The sequence below is a fragment of the Sorex fumeus genome, unplaced genomic scaffold (assembly GCF_029834395.1).
Source record: "Sorex fumeus unplaced genomic scaffold, SorFum_2.1 ptg000024l, whole genome shotgun sequence".
NCBI classification, from domain to species: domain Eukaryota; kingdom Metazoa; phylum Chordata; class Mammalia; order Eulipotyphla; family Soricidae; genus Sorex; species Sorex fumeus.
Window position 1 is genome coordinate 50,208,803 of NW_026606081.1, and position 19,702 is coordinate 50,228,504.

General features: G+C 48.8%; 1 protein-coding gene across 2 annotated transcripts in view; it reads right to left on the reverse strand.

Moving 5' to 3' along the window:
- The window catches only part of FBXO16 (F-box protein 16), a 38,299-nt gene that overhangs the window by 16,204 nt on the left and 2,393 nt on the right, over positions 1 to 19,702 (reverse strand). For both annotated transcript variants that reach the window (XM_056113935.1, XM_056113934.1), the window contains exons 3-5: positions 12,794 to 12,829; positions 5,889 to 6,095; positions 5,199 to 5,363 (exon numbers count right to left, since the gene is read on the reverse strand). In XM_056113935.1, coding sequence (XP_055969910.1) covers positions 5,199 to 5,363; positions 5,889 to 6,095; positions 12,794 to 12,829 — 408 coding nt within the window. The remainder of the gene's footprint in view (positions 1 to 5,198; positions 5,364 to 5,888; positions 6,096 to 12,793; positions 12,830 to 19,702) is intronic.

Below are 19,702 nucleotides of genomic sequence, written 5' to 3' on the forward strand. Positions count from 1 at the left end.
TGAGAGACTGTCTGAGTTCATCATGTCGACCAAGACCATTCATGGTAACTCACAGTTCCAGAAGGCAGAATCTAAACGATGGACATGGGAGTCTCCCGGTGGACGATTCCACAACGAAATAGACCACATCATATTCAATCGACGGTTTTGCCTGACTGATGTCGCTGTTGTCCCAAAATTTCGAACGGGATCGGACCACCGTCTCCTTCGTGCAAAATTCTACTTCACAGAGCGGGGAGAAAGGGCTGCAAAGTTCAAAAAGAGAACTCCCAGAACGACCACCAACTGGGAACTCTTTGGTACTATTGCGGCAACATGGGAAGATGCCATTGTTGACAACATTGACGAGGAATACGATCGACTGGTTCAGCACTTCCATGAATGTGCGAGGAACGCCAAGAGAGAGATAGCCACAAAAGTCGCCTATCTTCGAAAACTCTTGAACTAATTCGCCAGCGTGGTTTGGCGCATGCCTCAGGCAACCGCAAGCTAACGTCCGAGCTCGCAAAGCAGTGCAGAGATGCGATCAAGGAAGACCTCAAAGAGAGAAGAGCAGAAGTACTGGTAGATGCGGCAGAAGCCGGGAAAAGTATTCGTAACGCCCGCCTGTCCTTCGCCAACTATAAGACCAAGATGACTGCCCTCCGACGTCCTGATGGATCCATCACATCCTCCAGAACGGCAATGGAGAAGATTATCCATGACTTCTACTCAAATCTCTTCGATAGCCATGTCCACTTGCCAACATACCAAATTCCACAGGATGGGTATGTCGTTCCCAACGTTCTCCCTTCCGAAATCCGACACGCCATTTCGTCAGTAAAGAAGCAAACAGCACCCGGCCCAGACAAGGTCAGACCTGAACACCTGAAGAACCTGCCGTCAGTACTCATCAATACACTGGCTCGGCTCTTCACTCGCTACCTGTCTGAATGCAAGGTTCCATCTCAATGGAAAACCAGCAGGACCGTACTACTGTTCAAGAAGGGAGACATCCATGACATTGGCAACTATCGCCCGATCTGCCTATTGTCTGTCATCTACAAGTTGTTCACTCGAGTCATCCTGAATAGGATTGGCAGAACACTAGATGAAGGACAACCATGTGAGCAAGCAGGGTTCCACAAAGGATTCAGCACCATCGACCATATCCACACGATAACCAAGCTCATTGAGGTTTCTCGGGAGTTCAAGATGCCGCTCTGCTTAACGTTCATTGATTTAAAGAAGGCCTTTGATTCTGTTGAGACGGAAGCGGTCATTGAAGCCCTAGCCAATCAGGGCATTCAAGCCCAATACATCAGGATCCTCCGTGAGCTGTATTGCGGATTCACTACCAGGATCTCACCATTCTACGAAGAAGTGATCGTTGATGTCAAGAGAGGGGTGCGGCAGGGTGATACCATTTCACCAAAACTCTTCAGTAACTTTCATAATCATTTTATTTAATTAATTAATTAATTAATTTTGCTTTTTTTGGGGGGGGGGTCACACCTGGCAATGCACAGGCATTACTCCTGGCTCTGCACTCCGGAATTACCCCTGGCCGTGCTCAGGGGACCATATGGGATGCTGGGAATTGAACCCGGGTTGGCCGCGTGCAAGGCAAATGCCCTACCCGCTGAGCCATCGCTCCAGCCCCTCATTTCTTTTCTTTTTTTTTTTTTTAAGAGTAGGAAATGTAGCCTTCAAGACAGTCTTTAGGATTATTCTACTCTGGCCTCCATTTTAAGGTGGAGAATCTAGTATTTACCATCACCAGTCAGAGGATCATAATAGATCTCTGAAAGTTCTGCAGGCGGCAGAGACCGTTGAGGAGGTGAGGCTCTCGCCTTGCACGCAGCTGACCGGTGTGGTCCCTGGCACCGCATACGCTTCCCTGAGCATGACCAGGGGCGGCCCCCAATTCCAAAACTATTTTAAAATAAATAAAACGACTCCTACATTCATTTATGTGACCCCATATGAAATCGCAACCCACATTTTTTTATTATTATTATTTTTGAGCACACCCAGCAGTGCTCATGGTGTATCTCGGCCTCTTTGCTCTGAGATCACTCCTGGCAGGGTTTGGGGCTTATTCCTGGTTCTGTGCTCTGAGATGATTCTGGCGTCATGTGCAAGGCAAGCACCTTGACCCTTGTATATCTCTCCAACTTCACAACCGCCTTTAAGAAGTTAGGAGCTAGGTACACATGAGAGACAGGGAGGGGGGTGGGGGCAGTGAGCGGGCGGGCTCCGTTCATCTGCCTCTGCCCGTGGCCCATGATTGAGGCATCTCTGAGGGAATCACACCAACCTCGGCGGTGCGGTGCTCACAGTGACCCGCATAGCCAGTGAGTGACCTCACTGGCTTTCCATGACTCTATTAACCTGACCATTTTGACTTACAGCAGTTATTTTCTTTTCTCTCCCTCCCTCTCTCTCTCTCTCTCTCTCTCTCTCTCTCTCTCTCTCTCTCTTTAGTCTTTTGTGTCATACTCGGCAACGCTCAGGGGTTACTCCTTAGCATGCACTCAGGAATTACTCCTGGTGATGCTCGGGGGACCATATGGGATTCTGGGGATTGAACCCAACGCCCTACCTGCTGTGCTATTGCTCCAGTCAGCTATTTCTTTCACAGAAAATAAACTTGACTATAACAAAATTCTCCTGACAGAAATTAAATACTAAGCAAAGGAGTGGCAGGTTTTTTGGAATCAAAACGAGGCAATCAAACGAATTTTGTTTTTTTTGGGTCACACTGCTGGTTGTCAGGGGCTCCCTGAAGTCTGATGCTTGGGGATCACTCCCAAAGATGCTCATGGGATTACGTGGTCCTGGGGAAGATTACAGGCTTGCTGCTTCAAAGAGTGCGTTCCAGCCCACTCAGCTACCTTTCCAGCTGTTGGTCATTACTTTATGTGTTTGGGTTTTGTTTGTTTGTTTGGAGGCCACACCCAGAAGCGCTCAGGGGTTACTTCTGGCTCTGCACTCAGGAATTACTCTCAGTGGGACTCAGGGACCATATGGGATGCTGGGGATTGAACCTGGGTCAGCTGTGTGTAAGGCAAATGCCTTATCGGCTGCACTCTCTCTCTGGCTCCTGTTGTTCATTATTTTAAAATGCAGTCACGTGAAAATATTTTGTGGAGGAAGAGGATTTTTCAGGCTTCACACCCAGTGATACTCAGGGGTTATTCCTGGCTTTGTGCTCAGTGGTTGCTCCTGGGGGTGCTTGATGCTGGAGTTTGATGCCAGGGATCAAACCAGGGTTAGCAAATTCAGGGTAAGTACGGCAAACCTTGTCCTACCACTCCACCCTAGGAAGAAGTCAGTTATAAAAACAAGGCACTGCAGTCAGTTTCCTGTCTAATAGTCAGGACTTCTCTCATCCCGTGACTTCATCACTCTTCGTGTCTGTGCTCCCAAACAGCCTAAGCTCAGCATTCAGTGTCTCTCTTGTCTGCAGTTCAGGAAGAAGTCAATTCAGGAAGTCATAACTGAGAATCTTTAAAATGACTTTCCCTAGGAACTGAAGATATCATACAGGGGGACTTGGCTTGCCCCAACAGATCTGGCTTCGATCCCCAGAACCCCCATGTAATTCCCCAAGCCCCACCAGGAATGATTCCTGAGCAACCCCAGGTATGTCCCCCATCAAATGTCATATGTTGTATAAAAAATTTTAATAAAAATAGAAAATCAAAATAACCTTATAAAAACGACTATAGGTTAACATTTTCTTTTTAAAAGAAATCCTCATGAAGCAAACCTACTTCTGAAATCAGAAAGACCGGTTTTATCATTGTAGCATAACATTAATTATGCAGAGTTTATGGCAATATTAAATGTAGATGGATTCTGCTTTAAGGTAATAAAACTAAACCTAAATGAGCAGACATGGAGTTGACTATTCATATTTCAAAAGGATTCTTCAATTGTAAAAACGTTTACTGCTGCCTTTTATAGAATATGATGCCCCTGTGGTTTTAAAAATCATTTTAAAATTTCATTTACACATAATTTCTCAGGAACTCATCTATTCTACAAGATCACACACAACTCTGCAAGTATATGGACTGTGCTGGAAAGAAACAGCTCATAAAAATTTCCAATAAGTTATCTAATTAACTGTGACTGTAAGAATGGGCCACTACGTGACTGGTTATAATACAAAAAAAAACAACTACAAAAAATATTCTTGCATTATTTACTTTTTAATAATTATATGTACATGCTTTACTTTGCTCAAGTTTCTTGCTTGGAAAGGAACTTTAGGGGCTGGAGTAATAGTACAGTGGATAGAAAGTTTGCCTTGGATGTAGCCCACCTGGGTTCCATCCCCAGTACCCCAGAGGGTCCCCCAAACCCTGCCACAAGTGATTACTGGGTGCAGAGCCAGCCCTGAGCATCACCGGATGTGCCCCCACCACCAAAAAAGAACTTTAGGCACAGCGGGTAGGGAGCTTGCCTTGCATGCCTAAGCCCTGGGTTCTATTTCTGGAACCCCATCTGGTCCCCCAAGCCCTATTAGGGATGATCCTTGAGAGTAGACCCAGGAGGAAGCTCTGAGCAGTACCAGATGAGGCCAAGAAACATACAAACAAAAAAGAATTCTAATGTGCTGGTATGCCCTTCCCTAATAACCAAATTATTGAAAAACTTTTCTTTATAACTTACATAAAAAAAAACTTCAGCTCAATTGGAAGAATATAGAAAACTACATTTTTTTTTCCTTTTTGGGTCACACCCGGCGATGCACAGGGGTTACTCCTGGCTCATGCACTCAGAAATTACTACTGGCGGTGATCGGGGGACCATATGGGATGCTGGGAATCGAACCCAGATCGGCCACATGCAAGGCAAATGCCCTACCTGCTGTGCTATCACCTCAGTCCCAGAAAACTGAATTTAATTGGGTCAGATTCGATGACCAGCGATAACACACAAGGCACACGAGCCCCTGAGTCTGGGTATCAGCGTCAGAGATGCAGAAAGTCAGGAAGTGAGGCGGGGGAGAGGGCCTTCTCACTCCTGGCGGGAAGCGTGTCAGAGGGAGGCTCTCAGAGGAAGTTCCCTTGGGAAGGGCTCTCAGATCTTAGAAGGAGGATGTTGACGACCCAGTGTCTTTCTCCCTCAGCATCACCGGACTGTTTGGTCTGAGCTGTGTAGCTCAAGCCCAGATGTGAGCCAGCCATGCCCAGCCCCTGATTTACCTTCGGCTTGGTCACGTGCAGCTCTTCCACCCTCTGAATATAGAGCTTCTTCCACACACCCTGCTCGAAGGGCGTTGGGCAGAAATCGATGCACCAGTTGAACCGCAAGCACTTGAGCATCCACAGTTGGTCCAGCTCCGTTAAATTCTTCCAGTGCCAGCTCACCTACGAAGGCAATGGCATCTGAATGGACGCAGGGCAACTGCCCGCGTGTCCACTGCGCTAGGCTCTAGACGGCCCTCTCACACTGGAGAGAATGAGCAATGTTTTGGTAGTTCTGAGTGCATGGTGCCTGGGGGGGGGTTGCTCCCAACAGTGTTTGGGGGACCCTGCGATGCCAGAGATCAAACCTGGGCCTCTTGCATTCAGAGTCTGTGCTCTGCCCATTAGGCCCTCTCTCCGGCCTTTTAGGCCTCTTTCTAGAAAATCTGTACTTATGCTCGTAGCTTTTCTGGCTTGGCACGCCCGCAGTCTACAGTGTGGGATCCCTCTTCTTGTTGCACAATCCGAGACTGCAGGCGTTGCCGCAGCCACTTCCATCCTGTGAGCCCATCCCCCTCAACAGGCTTGCACTGAGGGTATCTACAGCCCTGAGTTAGATACAAAGGGGACGGGGGCTGATTCGGGCACCCCCATTTCTCCTTCGGGGGACCTTCCTCCCGCCAAGACCAGCCGTTTCCGGTTTCCCACCTGTGCACAGCGGCAGAGGGTCCGGGGGTCCAGGAAGGAGAAGATGCGCAGGGACAGCACGCGGGGCAGCCGGGTGGTGAAGTCCAGTGCCTCGGCCGGGATGCGCGCCTGCAGTCTCCGGCAGCAGAACTTCTGCTGGGACAGCGAGCAGCGGTCCAGCAGGCCAGCCAGGACTCTCCTCCGCTGAGCGTCCGTCCACTTGTCAAACTGGAAAGACAGAGGCAATCAGCTGCAGGTGAGAACTTGCACAGGGGCTACCGCAGGGATGACATGGGGTGGGTCCCTTCATTCTGAAAGGCCGAGCTGGGCCTCTGCCCGTCCTTCCCTACTACATGCCCTAGGCGAGTGCCCTGGGCCCTGGGCCTTAGCAAACAGGCAATGATGCTGGCCCTTCTGGAACGGAGGGAAGTACAGGCAGAAGAAATGTAGCTTCACTGGCCGAGCAAGTGAAAACAGAGATAGATAAATGGGACTATCTTAAACTAAGAAGCTTCTGCACCTCCAAAGAAACAGTGACCAAAATACAAAGACAGTCTACAGAATGGGAAAGGATATTCGCCGAATACACATCTGACAAGGGGTTGATATCCAGGATATACAAAATACTGGTTAAACTCCACAAGAAGAAAACATCCAACCCCATCCAAAAATGGGGCAATGAAATGAACAGAAACTTTCTCAAAGAAGAAATCCGAATGGCAAAAAAGCACATGAGAAAATGCTCTACATCATTAATCATCAGGGAGATGCAGATCAAAACCACAATGAGATACCATCTCACACCTCAGAGACTAGCCCACATTCAAAAGAACAAAAGCAACCGATGCTGGCGTGGATGTGGCGAGAAAGGGACACTCCTTCACTGTTGGTGGGAATGTCCACTGGTTCAGCCCTTCTGGAAAACAGTATGGACGATTCTCAAAAAATTAGAAATTGAGCTCCCATTTGACCCAGCAATACCACTCCTGGGAATATATCCCAGAGAGGCAAAAATGTATAGTCGAAGTGACATCTGCACTTGTTTGTTCATTGCAGCACTCTTTACAATAGCCAGAAACTGGAAGAAACCTGAGTGCCCAAGAACAGATGACTGGTTAAAGAAACTTTGGTACATCTACACAATGGAGTACTATGTAGCTCTTAGAAAAGATGAAGTCATGAACTTTACATACAAGTGGTACAATATGGAAAGTATCATGCTAAGCGAAATGAGTCAGAAAGAGAGGGATAGACATAGAAAGATTGCATTCATCTGGGGGATATAAAGTAACAAAGTAAGAGATTAATACCCAAGAATAGCTGAGATCAGCGCCAGGAGGATTACTCCATAACTTAGAGGCCAGCCGGGTATCCTAGAGGAAAGGGCAGTTCAGATAGAGAAGGGAGCACCAAATTAAGGATGTTTGGAGGATCCTCCCAGGAGGGGAGATGCATGTCGAAAGTAGACTATGGACTGAACATGTTTGCCACTCAATGCCTCTTTTGCAGACCACAACACCCAAAAGGAGAGAGAGAACACAGGGGATTGCCCTGCCACAGAGACAGGGGGGATGGGGGGATGGGGGTGGGAGGGATATTATCCATGGTGGTGGAAAATGGGCACTGGTGGAGGGATGGGTGTCTGATCATTGTATAATTGAAACCAAAGCACAAAAAATTGTAAATCTACAACTTTAAAAAAAATAAAATACAATAAAGGGAAAAAAAAAAAAAAGAAATGTAGCTTCAAGACAAGGCCTTGGGGGCCAGAGCTATAGGACAGTGGGGAGGGCATTTGCCTGGCATGTAGCCGACCTGGGTTCAATCCCTGGCATATCCCATATGGTCCCTCAAGAACAGCCAGGAGTGATCCCTGAGTGCAGAGCCAGGAGTAATCCCTGATGACTGCCAGGTGTAGCCGCCCAAACAAACAAATATTAAGCACTGCACTGTCCTCCCATTGTTCATCGATTTGCTGGAGTGGGAACCAGTAATGTCTCACAAAAAATTGTGAGCCTTGTTGTGGCTGTTTTTGGCATATCGAATACATCACGGGTAGCTTGCCAGGCTTTGCCGTGTGGGCGAGATACTCTTGGTAGCTTGCAGGGCTCTCCGAGAGGGGCAGAGGAATCGAACTCGGGTCGGCCATCACTCCAGCCGGAAGCTGCGTGTTCAGTCAAAGAGGACAGCCTTCCCCAAATAGAGACAGACCGGTTTTCGGTCGAGGGTATATGAGTAGCTGCGCTCCCCTGCTAGAACCTCTAAAACAAGCTCATAATAATAATAATAATAATAATAATGAAAAGGCAAGGGCCCTGGCCCCCTGGACGCCCCTCTCTGAGCTCACCAGCAAACCTTCGGAGACCAGGAAAATCCCCACGAACGGGCCAAAGTTTCATGGGGTATGAGCATGAATGGGGCTGAGAGGAAGCAGCAGAAGCGACAGGGAGTGGAGACGATGACAAGGAAGTGGGGTGGGAAGGAATTAGCCGCCATCCGCCACCCAGACTGCCCAGCTAACGCTCTGGCTATGGCCTGACTGTATAGCTCGAAGAGAATGCTCGGTACCCCCCATGCCCCATTACCAATTAGAAAAATGCATGACGTCACTACACTAAAGCTGACTTGTCCAATAAGGCTTACAAAAATACTTTTTTTTTTTGGCTATATACGTATTTTTGTTGTTACTGTGTCTGGCATATCGAATTTTAGTCAGTTTGTTGCACATGTGTCTCGAACAGGGAAGGGACTTCACGGGGCCCTGAACTGTGAGGATACCTTGGGTGGTCTCAGTCTCCCCTTTTGTTCATCACCCCTTAGAGAGGAGGGGACATTTGGGCTGTATGGGGCACTCACAATACATCCTGGTCAGGATAGGCCAAAACGGTGCTCTTCAAACAGCTGGCTTCCTTATGCCTTAGTATCACTGTTTCCAAGAAACTATTCATGCTGAGAACTGACTGCACTCGGACATTGTAAGTGATTGCATGTCACATGGGTTTCCTGTATTAGTGCAGGTAGCCAGGATGCTGTAAGGAGCATTAGTGGCCAGATAACACCACAGCCTGGCTTGCTCTTCCAAGCCCTGTTCCCCCTTGAACATGGATCTTGCTTATTTTTTTCCATGTTTCTCTGCTCGCCTATTTCCACTCTGGAGAAACGTGTTCTCTCTCAAATGTGCTAATCCCTCTCTCTTTCCCCCGCATCTTTCTAAATAAATTTCAATTAAACCTACCTTGCCTCACAAAATAAGAAAAAACATGTGCAACAAACTGACTAGAAACACGTATATAGCCAAAAAAAAAAGTATTTTTGTAAGCCTTATTGGACAAGTCAGCTTTAGTGTAGTGAGGTCATGCATTTTTCTAATTGGTAATTCTAATTCTTGACTATAAGCTTTCATACTTCTAAACACTATTCAGTGACCCGCAATTGCACTTTGGAGACTAAACCGTGGGGGTGGGGAGAGTAAGGAGGAGGAATCCTGAAAAGAAGGGGCCAGGCCAGGGTCTCAGCGGGTGAGGCCCACACAGGCACCTGACACTCCACTGGTTCCCCCTTAGCATCACTGGGAGTGACCTTCCAAATTTTTCTTTTAAAAATTAGAGCTGAAGTGGGGGAGGGGAGGCAGGAGAAAACCTGGGGGCATTGGTGGTGGGAAATGTGCACTGGTGGAGGGATGGGCGTTGGAACACTGTATGACTGAAACCCGACCATGAACAGCTCTGTAACTGTGTATCTCATGGTGATGCAACAAAAAATAAAAATAAAAACAAAAACAAAAAAATAAAAACAATTAGGGCTAGACAGAGAGTACATGGTTACATGCTTGTCATGTACATGCTTGTCCTGTACTCTCTCAACGGTTTAATCCCCAACACTGCATGTGGTTCCCTGAGTATTGTCAGAAAAGTTTGCTGAGCACAGAGCCAGAAGTAATCCCTGAGCACAGAGCCAGGAGTAATCCCTGAGCACAGAGCCAGGAATAAGCCCTGAGCACAGGGCCAGGAGTAAGCCCTGAGCATAGAGGCAGGAGTAATACCTGAGCACAGAGCCAGGAGTAAACCCTGAGCACTGCTGGCTGTGTCTCAAAAACCAAAACCAAAACTAAGCAAATAAAATCAAACAAACACATTGGACTGGAGAGCTATCTCAATGTGCTAAGGGCAGGCTTTGCTTGCAGGGGCTCAGATTTGACCCCAGCACCGCCTAGTCCCCAAGCACCATTACGATGGACCTCCACAAGCACAGAGCCAAGAGCAGTCATTGAACACTGCTGGGCATGATCCCAAACTAAAAGAAAATAATAAAGAACAAAAACACTAATTCCCTAACCACTAAGCGAATAAACTGTGTTTGTTTGCAATAAACCCTGATTTTTCCTCATCTCATGGCTATACAACCTATATGTCGGCCTCCTGCAAAAGGTGCTTTTGCTCTGACAGGGGTGATGGATGGATGACGATGGTGCAGAGTGAGAAGCCAGACAGGAATGGCCAGGACCACCGACCTCTAGACCAGGTGGCACACAGAGCTGTGGACACGGAGGAGCCCCATGGTTTGAGTTTGGTGGTAATTTGGGGGGCTCACGCTGCAATTACCTCTCTAGCAGCTATAGAGAGAGAAAAGTTCCACATCTGAGAAGTTCCACCGTAACTTTTCATTTGCTTGCTTTCTATTTTCAGATCACACTTGGCGGTGCTTAGGGCTGCTTCCTGGCTCTGCGCTCCAGGATCATTCCTGGTGGGGATTGAGGGACCACAGACATTGCTGGGGATCAGATCTGGGTTGGCTGCATGCAAGGCAAGTGCCTTACTTGCTGTCCTACCTCTCTGGCCCTATACTAGCATAAGTTTTGGGCTGAATTTCCTGTGATTCTTCTTTGAAAAATAAATTGAAAATTAGAATTCATTTTAAAAATTACTTTTGAAGGCCAGAGAGATAGTTCAGGGGTTAATGCATTTCACTTCCAACCTCCCTTCAACCTCCAGCACCTCATATCCCTGGCACAATGCCAGGAATAGTCCCTGCACTGCTGGTGTGTCTCAGAGGACCCCCCCCCACACCCCATTTACTTTAGGGCACCGCTAAATGGTTCTGTGGAAATGAAGCAAATGTGGGAGCCAAGGACGATTAGGTTACCAAAAAAATTCCATCAGATGTTATTAATGAAAGAAATCAGAAATAAAATGCCCAACAGTAGGGAAGCAGGTAAGTAACCAGCAATAAATTAGCAGAGTAATATGGCATTAGGTAAAGGTAAAGGCCCTCCCGTTGATCGTCGATTTGCTCGAGCGGGCCCAGTAACGTCTCCATTGGAGACTTTGTTGTTACTGTGTCTGGCATATCGAATACTCTCGGTAGCTTGCCGGGCTCTCCGAGAGGGGCGGAGGAATCGAACTCGGGTCGGCCATGTTGGCCGCTTGTAAGGCGAATGCCCTACCCGCTGTGCTATCGCTCCAGCCATGGGGTTCTCACGTCCATTCTTCTATTGCTTCTATCACTTGTCATTTTTTTTTCTTTTTTGGTCACACCTGGTGATGCTCAAGGGTTACTCCTGGCTTTGCACTCAGGAATTACTCCTATCGGTGCTCAGGGGACCATATGGGATGTTGGAAATCGAACCCAGGTCGGTCACATGTAAGGCAAACTCCCTACCATTGTACTATTACTCCAGCCCCAACTATCACTTGTCTTAATAAATGACTGAATCCAGTGCCAGCACTCACCGTCTCTCTCAGACTCAGTCCTCATCTACACATTTAAGAATAATTATATCTACAAAGTAATGAGGAGTAAATAAATAAGTGTATAAAATTTCTATGCAGGGACCATAGCTCATGGTCAGCACGGGAGCTAATGTTATAAAATATTATAAATATTGACATTGAAAAGAATAAACATGCGGGCTAAGTGAACGTAAAAGAACATAATTCATGAACAAATTAAAGGAATAAAATGACCTCCTTTGTTCACGAAGGGTCAGAAGTACATTTACAAAGACCGACGTTAACTCATCTGTTTTCACTGAAGCCACAGAAAGAGAATGGTTGGGTTGAAGACTGAGTGATTTAAGATGCATATAAAAGAACATTAGGGTTATAAAACGATGAATAAATCTATAAAACATGAACACATTCTCCTGGAGAGATTCAAAAGATAATGACACTGGCTCCTTCTCATTCAGTTCCCTGGAGACACTGGCCCAGGTAACTGGTGTTTGGCTGGGAGACATGTTCTTTGCCCCCGGGGGTTTTCTTTTCTAATTGTGTTTGCTGAGGTGAACACTCAGGAATTTGCATCCCTGGAACTCCTATCCAAGGAGGTGGCTGCATGACTCAGAACTCTGCACAGAGGGGAAAATCCCCCTGGAATCTACGAGGTGCCAGGAATAATCCCCAAAGCAAATAATCCCTGCGAGAGTTAACTGTACAGGAATTCGCTAATCCCTGAATTTTCGGCCTCGCCTGTCAAATGAAAAGGCCCAAGTGGAAGCAGCCAGGAACCCCATGGGTGAGCCAGAGGTGCAGCTTGAACTTAGAGGCCGCGATTGTTCTGGTCTGCTGGAAGGCCCATTGCCACTGACTTCCTTTCCGACACAGAGTGGCATAGGAGAGCATGATATACTTTACTGTTTATTTAATTGGCTTTGGGGGCCACACACCTCTCCCTCTGCATTCAGGAATCACTCCTGGTGGGGCTTGCGACCAGGGCGGGGGGTGCATTGTTCTCTACGTCGTCCAGTGACTGTGGAATCAGTCCTGGGGATGAAAGTGCCTCGGACAGAACCATCTGCCAGGTTTCTGCATTCCTGGCCGAGCCCTTCCGAGGGAAGGCGCAGTTCCTCGCAGACCCCAAGGACTCTTCGCACCTCCTCCCCCCGAAAACAGGGCCGAGTGTGGAGGGAAGAGTACTTTCAAGCTTACCCATTTGCCCAGCAGTGCTCTTCTTTCTTCAAACACCTGCAGTAGATGAGAGAGAGGGGAAAGATTTCGTATTTCATGGTTCAGTGCTCCCGCTGCCAGGAAGACCTCATTAAAGGCTCACTCGGGCAGCGGTGCTCTTTTGCGTGCTCACAGAGTATGAAAGGACACAGACTAGCACCAGGCAGAGAGCAGAAGTCTAGCATGTTCGAAGCACTGTGTTCTCCTGATCACTGCAGAGGATGGGGCTGGGGTCCTCAGCAGCCTAGTGCCTGGCTGACACTTCCAGGGCGACCCCTATACATTTAAAAACAAGTCCAATCTCATTTCACTATATCACTTATTTGGCTCTCGTTTGGGGGTCACTCCCAGCAGTGTGCAGGTGCTACTCTCAGCTTGGTGCTCAGGAGAACTTGTGGTGCTAGGGACCACTCCCAGGCCTCCTGCATGTGAAACCTGTGCTCCAGCCCATTGAGACACCCCTTCAGTCGCCTTATTATTATATCTTTTTATCAAAAGGAATACTTTTATTAATATTGAATTAGATACATAGTTACAATTTTTTCATTATTGGGTTTCAGTCAAACGATGTTTCAACATCTATTCCTCCACCAGTGTACCTTTTCCACAATCAATATCCCCAGTATCGTTCTTGCCACCATCCCTCCCTCCCTACCTGAATCTATGGAGACACTTCTCTCTATTTTTTTTGGGGGGGGGCATTATGGTTTGCAATACAGATACTGAGAGGCCATCATGTATGTTTGGTCTTTTAACCACTTTCAGTACACATCTCCCACCCAGAGTGATCTCTTCCAATTATCATCGTCAGAGTGGTCCCTTCTCTATCCCAATTGCCCTCTTCCCAAGCACTTGAGGCAGTTTCCAACTGTGTACCAATCCTCCTGGCCACAAGGAATACTTTGTGAAGTAAATATGGTAACCTAAGGTAATGAGACTTACTGCACACATTAAGTTATGCTAATGTTGAATCATTATCTTGTATATCAAGACTATATACTGTTACCAAACAGTTTACAGCTCAATTTAGAAAACCATAAAGCACAAGAAAGCCACAGCAGCAAGTTCTGCTGTATGTCAAAGGATGTTGGCTCTAGCTCCAAGTCAAGCCCTTACATCTGTACCCAGTCGCCTTATTTTTTTACTTGAACACATCTCTTTTATCAGCTGCTCTCTGTGGCATGGATCATGTGAAAGAATAGGGCTGGCGAGAGAGAATGGGAATGAAGGTGCTAACCCCGCACAGCCAACCCCAGTCCCAACTCCCAGGGCCACACCCCCCCACCTCCCACTAATAGACTTTTATAATATTGAGGTGGCGTTTGTCCTATTTCAGAGTGCAGGTGCATGCGTGAGGCAACGCGTGTTTGTGTCTGTAAGGTTGGCGCTTGTGCTTTGGCACCCCTGGACTGATGTCTGTTTTTTTTCTCAGAGAAGGTTTGAGACCCCATGTCACTCACCATCCCGCCATCTCGGAGGTGACCACCATCAGGAGTGACCTGCTAAGTGGGCGGTTTCGGGGCACCCTCTGATGTGTGCTGGAGCCAGTGAGGATGGCAAGAGGAGGGGAGACTGTCTGGTAGAGCAGGCGCGAGCGGGGACCAGCTGGGCCCGCCTCGCCCCCGCTCCCACGCCGCCCTCCCCAGCTCAGCCTTTCCTCCCCACCTCCCCCGTGCAGAGCAGCTTGGGCCTGTCTCTCCAGTTTCTGTGGGGGCTGAAGCGACGCTCGGCAGATGGTGCTTCCCTTCCTTCCTGCCCTCCTCCCTTCCACTCTTGCAGTTGCTCTGCAAAGGCGATTGTGATCATCAACAGTCTCAGGGCCAGTGGAGGGTCTGCACTCTGGGGTCAGGGAACCTCAGATCCCATGGCAGAGGCGGTCTGTACTAGGGGAAGAAGGAAACATGAACCTCTCCCTTGCCTGGAGAGGCCCATGGAAGGGGTCCTCCAGAAGCCAGATGCAGGCCCAGGAAGTTGCTTCCTAACCGAGTCCTCTCCGGGCTGGCCCTGCAGTGGCCTGGCCGACACTGACCACCCCTGCCTGTTCTCCTCCCTATGTGTGACCCATGTACCCCAGCTCTCTACCAGTCTCTCTCCACTTCCGGGCTCTGACCCACCTGTGTGGACAATGGCAGACAGAATAATGACCAACAGGCTTCAGGAGACTTTTGAGGTTAATGGGGCCTTTGGATCTTTGGGTTCAATCTCTCTATTTTATTAATTAATTAATTAATTTGCTTTTGGGGTCACACCCAGCATTGCACAGCAGTTACTCCTGGCTCATGCACTCAGGAATTACTCCTGGCGGTGCTTAGGGGATTATATGGGATGCTGGGAATCGAACCGGGGTCGGCTGCGTGGCAGGCAAACGCCCTACCTGCTTGTGCTAATGTTCCAGCCCCTCCATATTTTTTTAATTAAGAAAAGATTGGCTGGGGGCACATCTGGAGCCCCTCAGAGATTATTCCTGGTTCTGTGCTTAGAGATCACTCCTGGCGGGGCTCGGGTGTGGTTTCATAGATTGGATCCGCCTCCTGCACGGCAAGTGCCCCCCCACTGTCCCCCGCTTCGCTATCTCTCAGGTCCCAGCCCGCCATTCTGCAGGGAACATCACCCCAATATCAGGGATTCAAAGGGATTTCCAGGCCACTAGGCTCAACCCTGATGTGATTCCTTGGGAATTGTGCCCTCCACCCTTTGGACTTTCTGCCTCAGATTCTCCAAGAAACTCTTTGTGTATTGGGTGGTCAGGGAGAAGGAGAAAAGGCCAGCCCCTTTGTCTTCCCGAAGGGGCCAGGAATGTGACTGGACACTGGGAACAAGGCTTGAAAGGGACAGAAAGAAAGGGAGAGAGAGGGGGCAGCAGCAGGGAGTGGGGGGCGTGGCAAGTTCTTCACCGGAAGGTGAACAGACCCACATGGGGCTGATGGGAGAGAGGGACGAGGATGCCTATGGAGGAAGTGATCCGGTCCCCCTTCTATGGAGCAGGGGACCAGTCATTCCTCCTGATGAACCAAGAAGCCACTCCCAATCCCCAGACTGGAACGGGGGACCAGTGACACCTCTTCTCCACCCTCTACAGAATGGTGAAGGACCCGCGGCTGCCAGATTCTTTCTTGGTGGCATCTACAGGGGCACGTTGGCATGAGGCGCTTGGTCTTAAAGAACCCCAAGATGCAGAGCAGTTGGAGAAATACAGGGCAAGGCACTTGCCTTAAATGCAGCAGACCCTGGTTCTAATCCTCAGCAGCACACAGAGTCCCCTGAACACCACCAGGAGCTGCCCTGGGGAGCGAGCCAGGAAGAGTTCCCACACATTGCAGGATGTGGCCACAGCCCATTAACAAAAAGACCTGGAAGGCAGGATTGGTTTGGGGTGGAAATCTGGGAAATGCTCATTTGGCCTTGCAGAGAGCTGCTGTCTGTTTATATCACAGTCTGCTCGGAGCCGGCAGCTAAGGCTGTTTTTCACGGCTGTTATTTTTATTGGTTGAAACTGCAGTTACGTGGCTCACCCTGTGCATCATCCCAGGACAGGAGGAAGGCATGAGGGGCTCCGAAGGCAAGAATGATGATGGAACGGGGCGTTTCCCTTCTCAGGACACCTTCCCTCCAGACACTGCACAAAGAAATGAGTTTCCTCCCGTGGCAGTCCTTGATGGCACAGAAATGCATCTTCAGGACTGGAGCGATGACACAGTGGGTAGGCATTTGCCTTACACGTGGCTGACCCGGGTTCGATTCCCAGCATTCCACATGGTCTCCTGAGAACCTCCAGAACTAATTCCTGAGTGCATGAACCAGGAGTAACTCCTGTCCATCACCAGGTGTGACCAAAAAAGCAAAAAAAAAAAAAAAAAAAAAAAAAAGAACATTCTCACCCTTCCAGACATATGAAGCAACCCTCCTCTCTAAATCCCTACTGCTTCATAACCTTGCCAGTGATGCTACCATTATATTTTTAGGCAACCCTGTTTCAATCCAATCTTTCTGCCTGCTGCAGAGGAAGGGAAGACGCCTGCTCTTCCCATCTGGAATATTTACCCACGTCACAGCTCAGGATGGAAGAAAGAGAAAAGTGAAGCCAAAATAAACAACCTCAAAAGTAGACTGATCATTGCTGACAAACATTTTAGAACAGAGAATAGAAACCTGCTGGGAGTTTGGCCTACATGCTCTTGATCAGCAAACCCTTGAAATTCATTCTCTGTCTCTTTCTCAGAAGTCTGGGTCCGTGAGGGTCGTCAAAGGCCATGGGATGGAGCTCAGGAATGGAGGGTTCTTACGAAGGAGGACAGGACAGTGTGGGAGCATGAGGCTGCCTCCTCACCCCCCCACCTTACAACCCCCAATACAGAGACAGTGTGGACAGATGAAAATACGGAGGACTTGGGGCTGGAGTGATAGCACAGCAGGTAGGGTGTTTGCAGCCGACCTGGGTTCGATTCCCAGTATCCTATAGGGTCCCCCGAGCACTGCCAAGAGTAATTTTTGAATGCAGAGCCAGGAGTTACCCCTGTGCATCACCAGGTGTTACCCAAAAAGCAAAAAACAAAACAAGAAAAAAAAACACAGAGGGATGGATCCATGCAGGAAATTATGGATACTACAGATCTGAAACCACCATTTTCCATCTCCAGAGCTGCTGTTCTTCATTTACATATATAAATATTTATTTCTTAAATTATGTGAAACTTGGAATTATTTATTATCTGTTAATTGGGGGGAGGTGGAGCGATAGCACAGTGGTTAGGGCACTTGCATTGCACGTGGCTGACCTGGGTTTGATTTCTCCATCCCTCTCAGAGAGCCCGACAAGCTACTGAGAGTATCCCACCCTCACAGCAGAGCCTGGCAAGCCTGTTGTATTTGATATGCCAAAAACAGTAACAAGTCTCACAATGGAGATGTTACTGGTGCCTGCTCAAGCAAATCAATGAACAAAGGGAGGACAGTGCTACGGTGCTAATTTGGGGGGGAGGGCATCCTCTAAGCAGAGCTCATGTGACCAGGATGCCTCCAGGCAATACTTGGCACTGTTGTGTAGCCTGGGGCCTGGGCTCGATGGTTTGGGGATCAGTAGGACCTCATCAAGCCCTGCTCAGGGACCCAGTGGTGTCAGGGGCCAAATTTAGAGCCCAACATCCAAGGCATACACTCCAGCCCTTTAGCTGTGTCTCCAGTCCTTAAAATTTGAAAATTACAGACAAACGAAACCAGAAATATAGGACAGCAGACCTTGCATAAAGCCAGAATTGGATCCCTGGCACCGCATATGGTGTCCTAAGCACAGAGCCAGGAGTGATCCCTGAGCACAGAGACAGGAGTAAGCCTTGAGCACTACCAGATGTGCCCCCCCGCATCCCCCCCCCAAAAAAAACCAAAAGACAGAAAGAAAAAAGAAAGAAAAAGAAGAGAAACACTGTAAGGCTGGGGGCAAGGAGAGCCCACCCCTAGGGACTGCAGGGTCAGAGGTGGGGCAACCAGGCGTTCCAGCCACTAGACTCCCACGACATGACTGACCACTGGGGTTCCATGGGGATGCTAAAGCCCCCCAGATCCAGCAAAAACTAATAGGATTGAGTGTGCTCTGGGGCCAGTGGACAGTCCCCTCCTGCCATTCCCTAGGTTCAAAACCCCAGAATCAAACACCCAAGGTGTGATTCTCTAGGACCACAACCTGCAGCATTAATTCAGTTGTTTCTGGCAATAAAGACAAAGCTGCTGAATTAACTAAGACTTCTAATACCCAAAGAAGATTTCTGAAAAATCAAGGCATCCAATAAATATGGATCTCAATTCAAGTCACTTTTTCACACACGTCTGAAACCTTCACAGTCTTTTGGGGAAACAGATTTCATAAGGAAACGCTGGAGCTGGGGGTGTGTGTGTCTTTGTTTTGGAGGGAGGAGAAGCAGAGAATTTGTTCTGTAAACTGTGACAGAGCCTTGAGCTTTGCAAACAGGCGCTCAGCAACCAACCCGCAGAGCAGACAGGAAAGACTCCCTGGCGCTGTTGTGGGAATCAACACAGGCGGTTCTCACTCCTTGCTCCCTTTCTCTCCTTTGCTCCCCCTTCCCTGACCTTCCTCTCCTGTCGCTCTCCCTTTTGCTTTTCACTGCTCTGATGCATTTCCCCAAATTACACAAGTCTCCCCAAAGTGGGGGGAGACACAGGCGCCAGGGTAGGAGGACTCGGCTAGGTTCCCAGGTACGAAGGGCCACATTCAGGCTGAGGAGTGAGGGAGGGGGTCGTGTGGGGACAGGAAGTGGGTACCCCCTCAAGGAGGTCCCAGAAATCCGAGTTGGACTCTCCTTCCAGACCCCTGGCAGGGACTGGAGAAAGAGCAAAATGGCAGAATTGTATTGAATGCCATGGGAAACTCAACTGCAGGGGTGAGACGAGGGGAGCAGTTGTCCAGGGGTTGCTATTTGGGGGGCCACACCCAGCAGTGCTCAGGGCCATTCCTGGTAGTGCTGGGGGAAAGGGGATCAAATCTGATGCTGGTGATTGAAGCGGCATTAGCTGGGTGCTAGGCTTAGTCCTGTCCAATCACTCAGCCCAGAAAGGCACACTCGGAAGAGACCCTCTGAGCTCATGCAAAGGCCAGGAGGGCACAGCCAGGTTTGAATGGACAGTGAAAATAAGCAGGGACCTGGGCTGGCCTGCCAAGGTCACCTCATAGAGGGAAGGTCCTCATGTTGGGGGGCACCGAGTAGAGCCAGGTGTGGTCCCAAGACCCTAGACACAGATTTATCTTCCTGAGAGGGGCCAGGGGCTCCCAGCAGTGCTCACGGGGGCTCTGGAGGCCTCTCCCAGTACTTCTCCCAGGTCAGCGGTTCAATGCGAGGACCCAAGGGTGTGGAACTGCTTGGCCCTGATGTGCATGGGCCA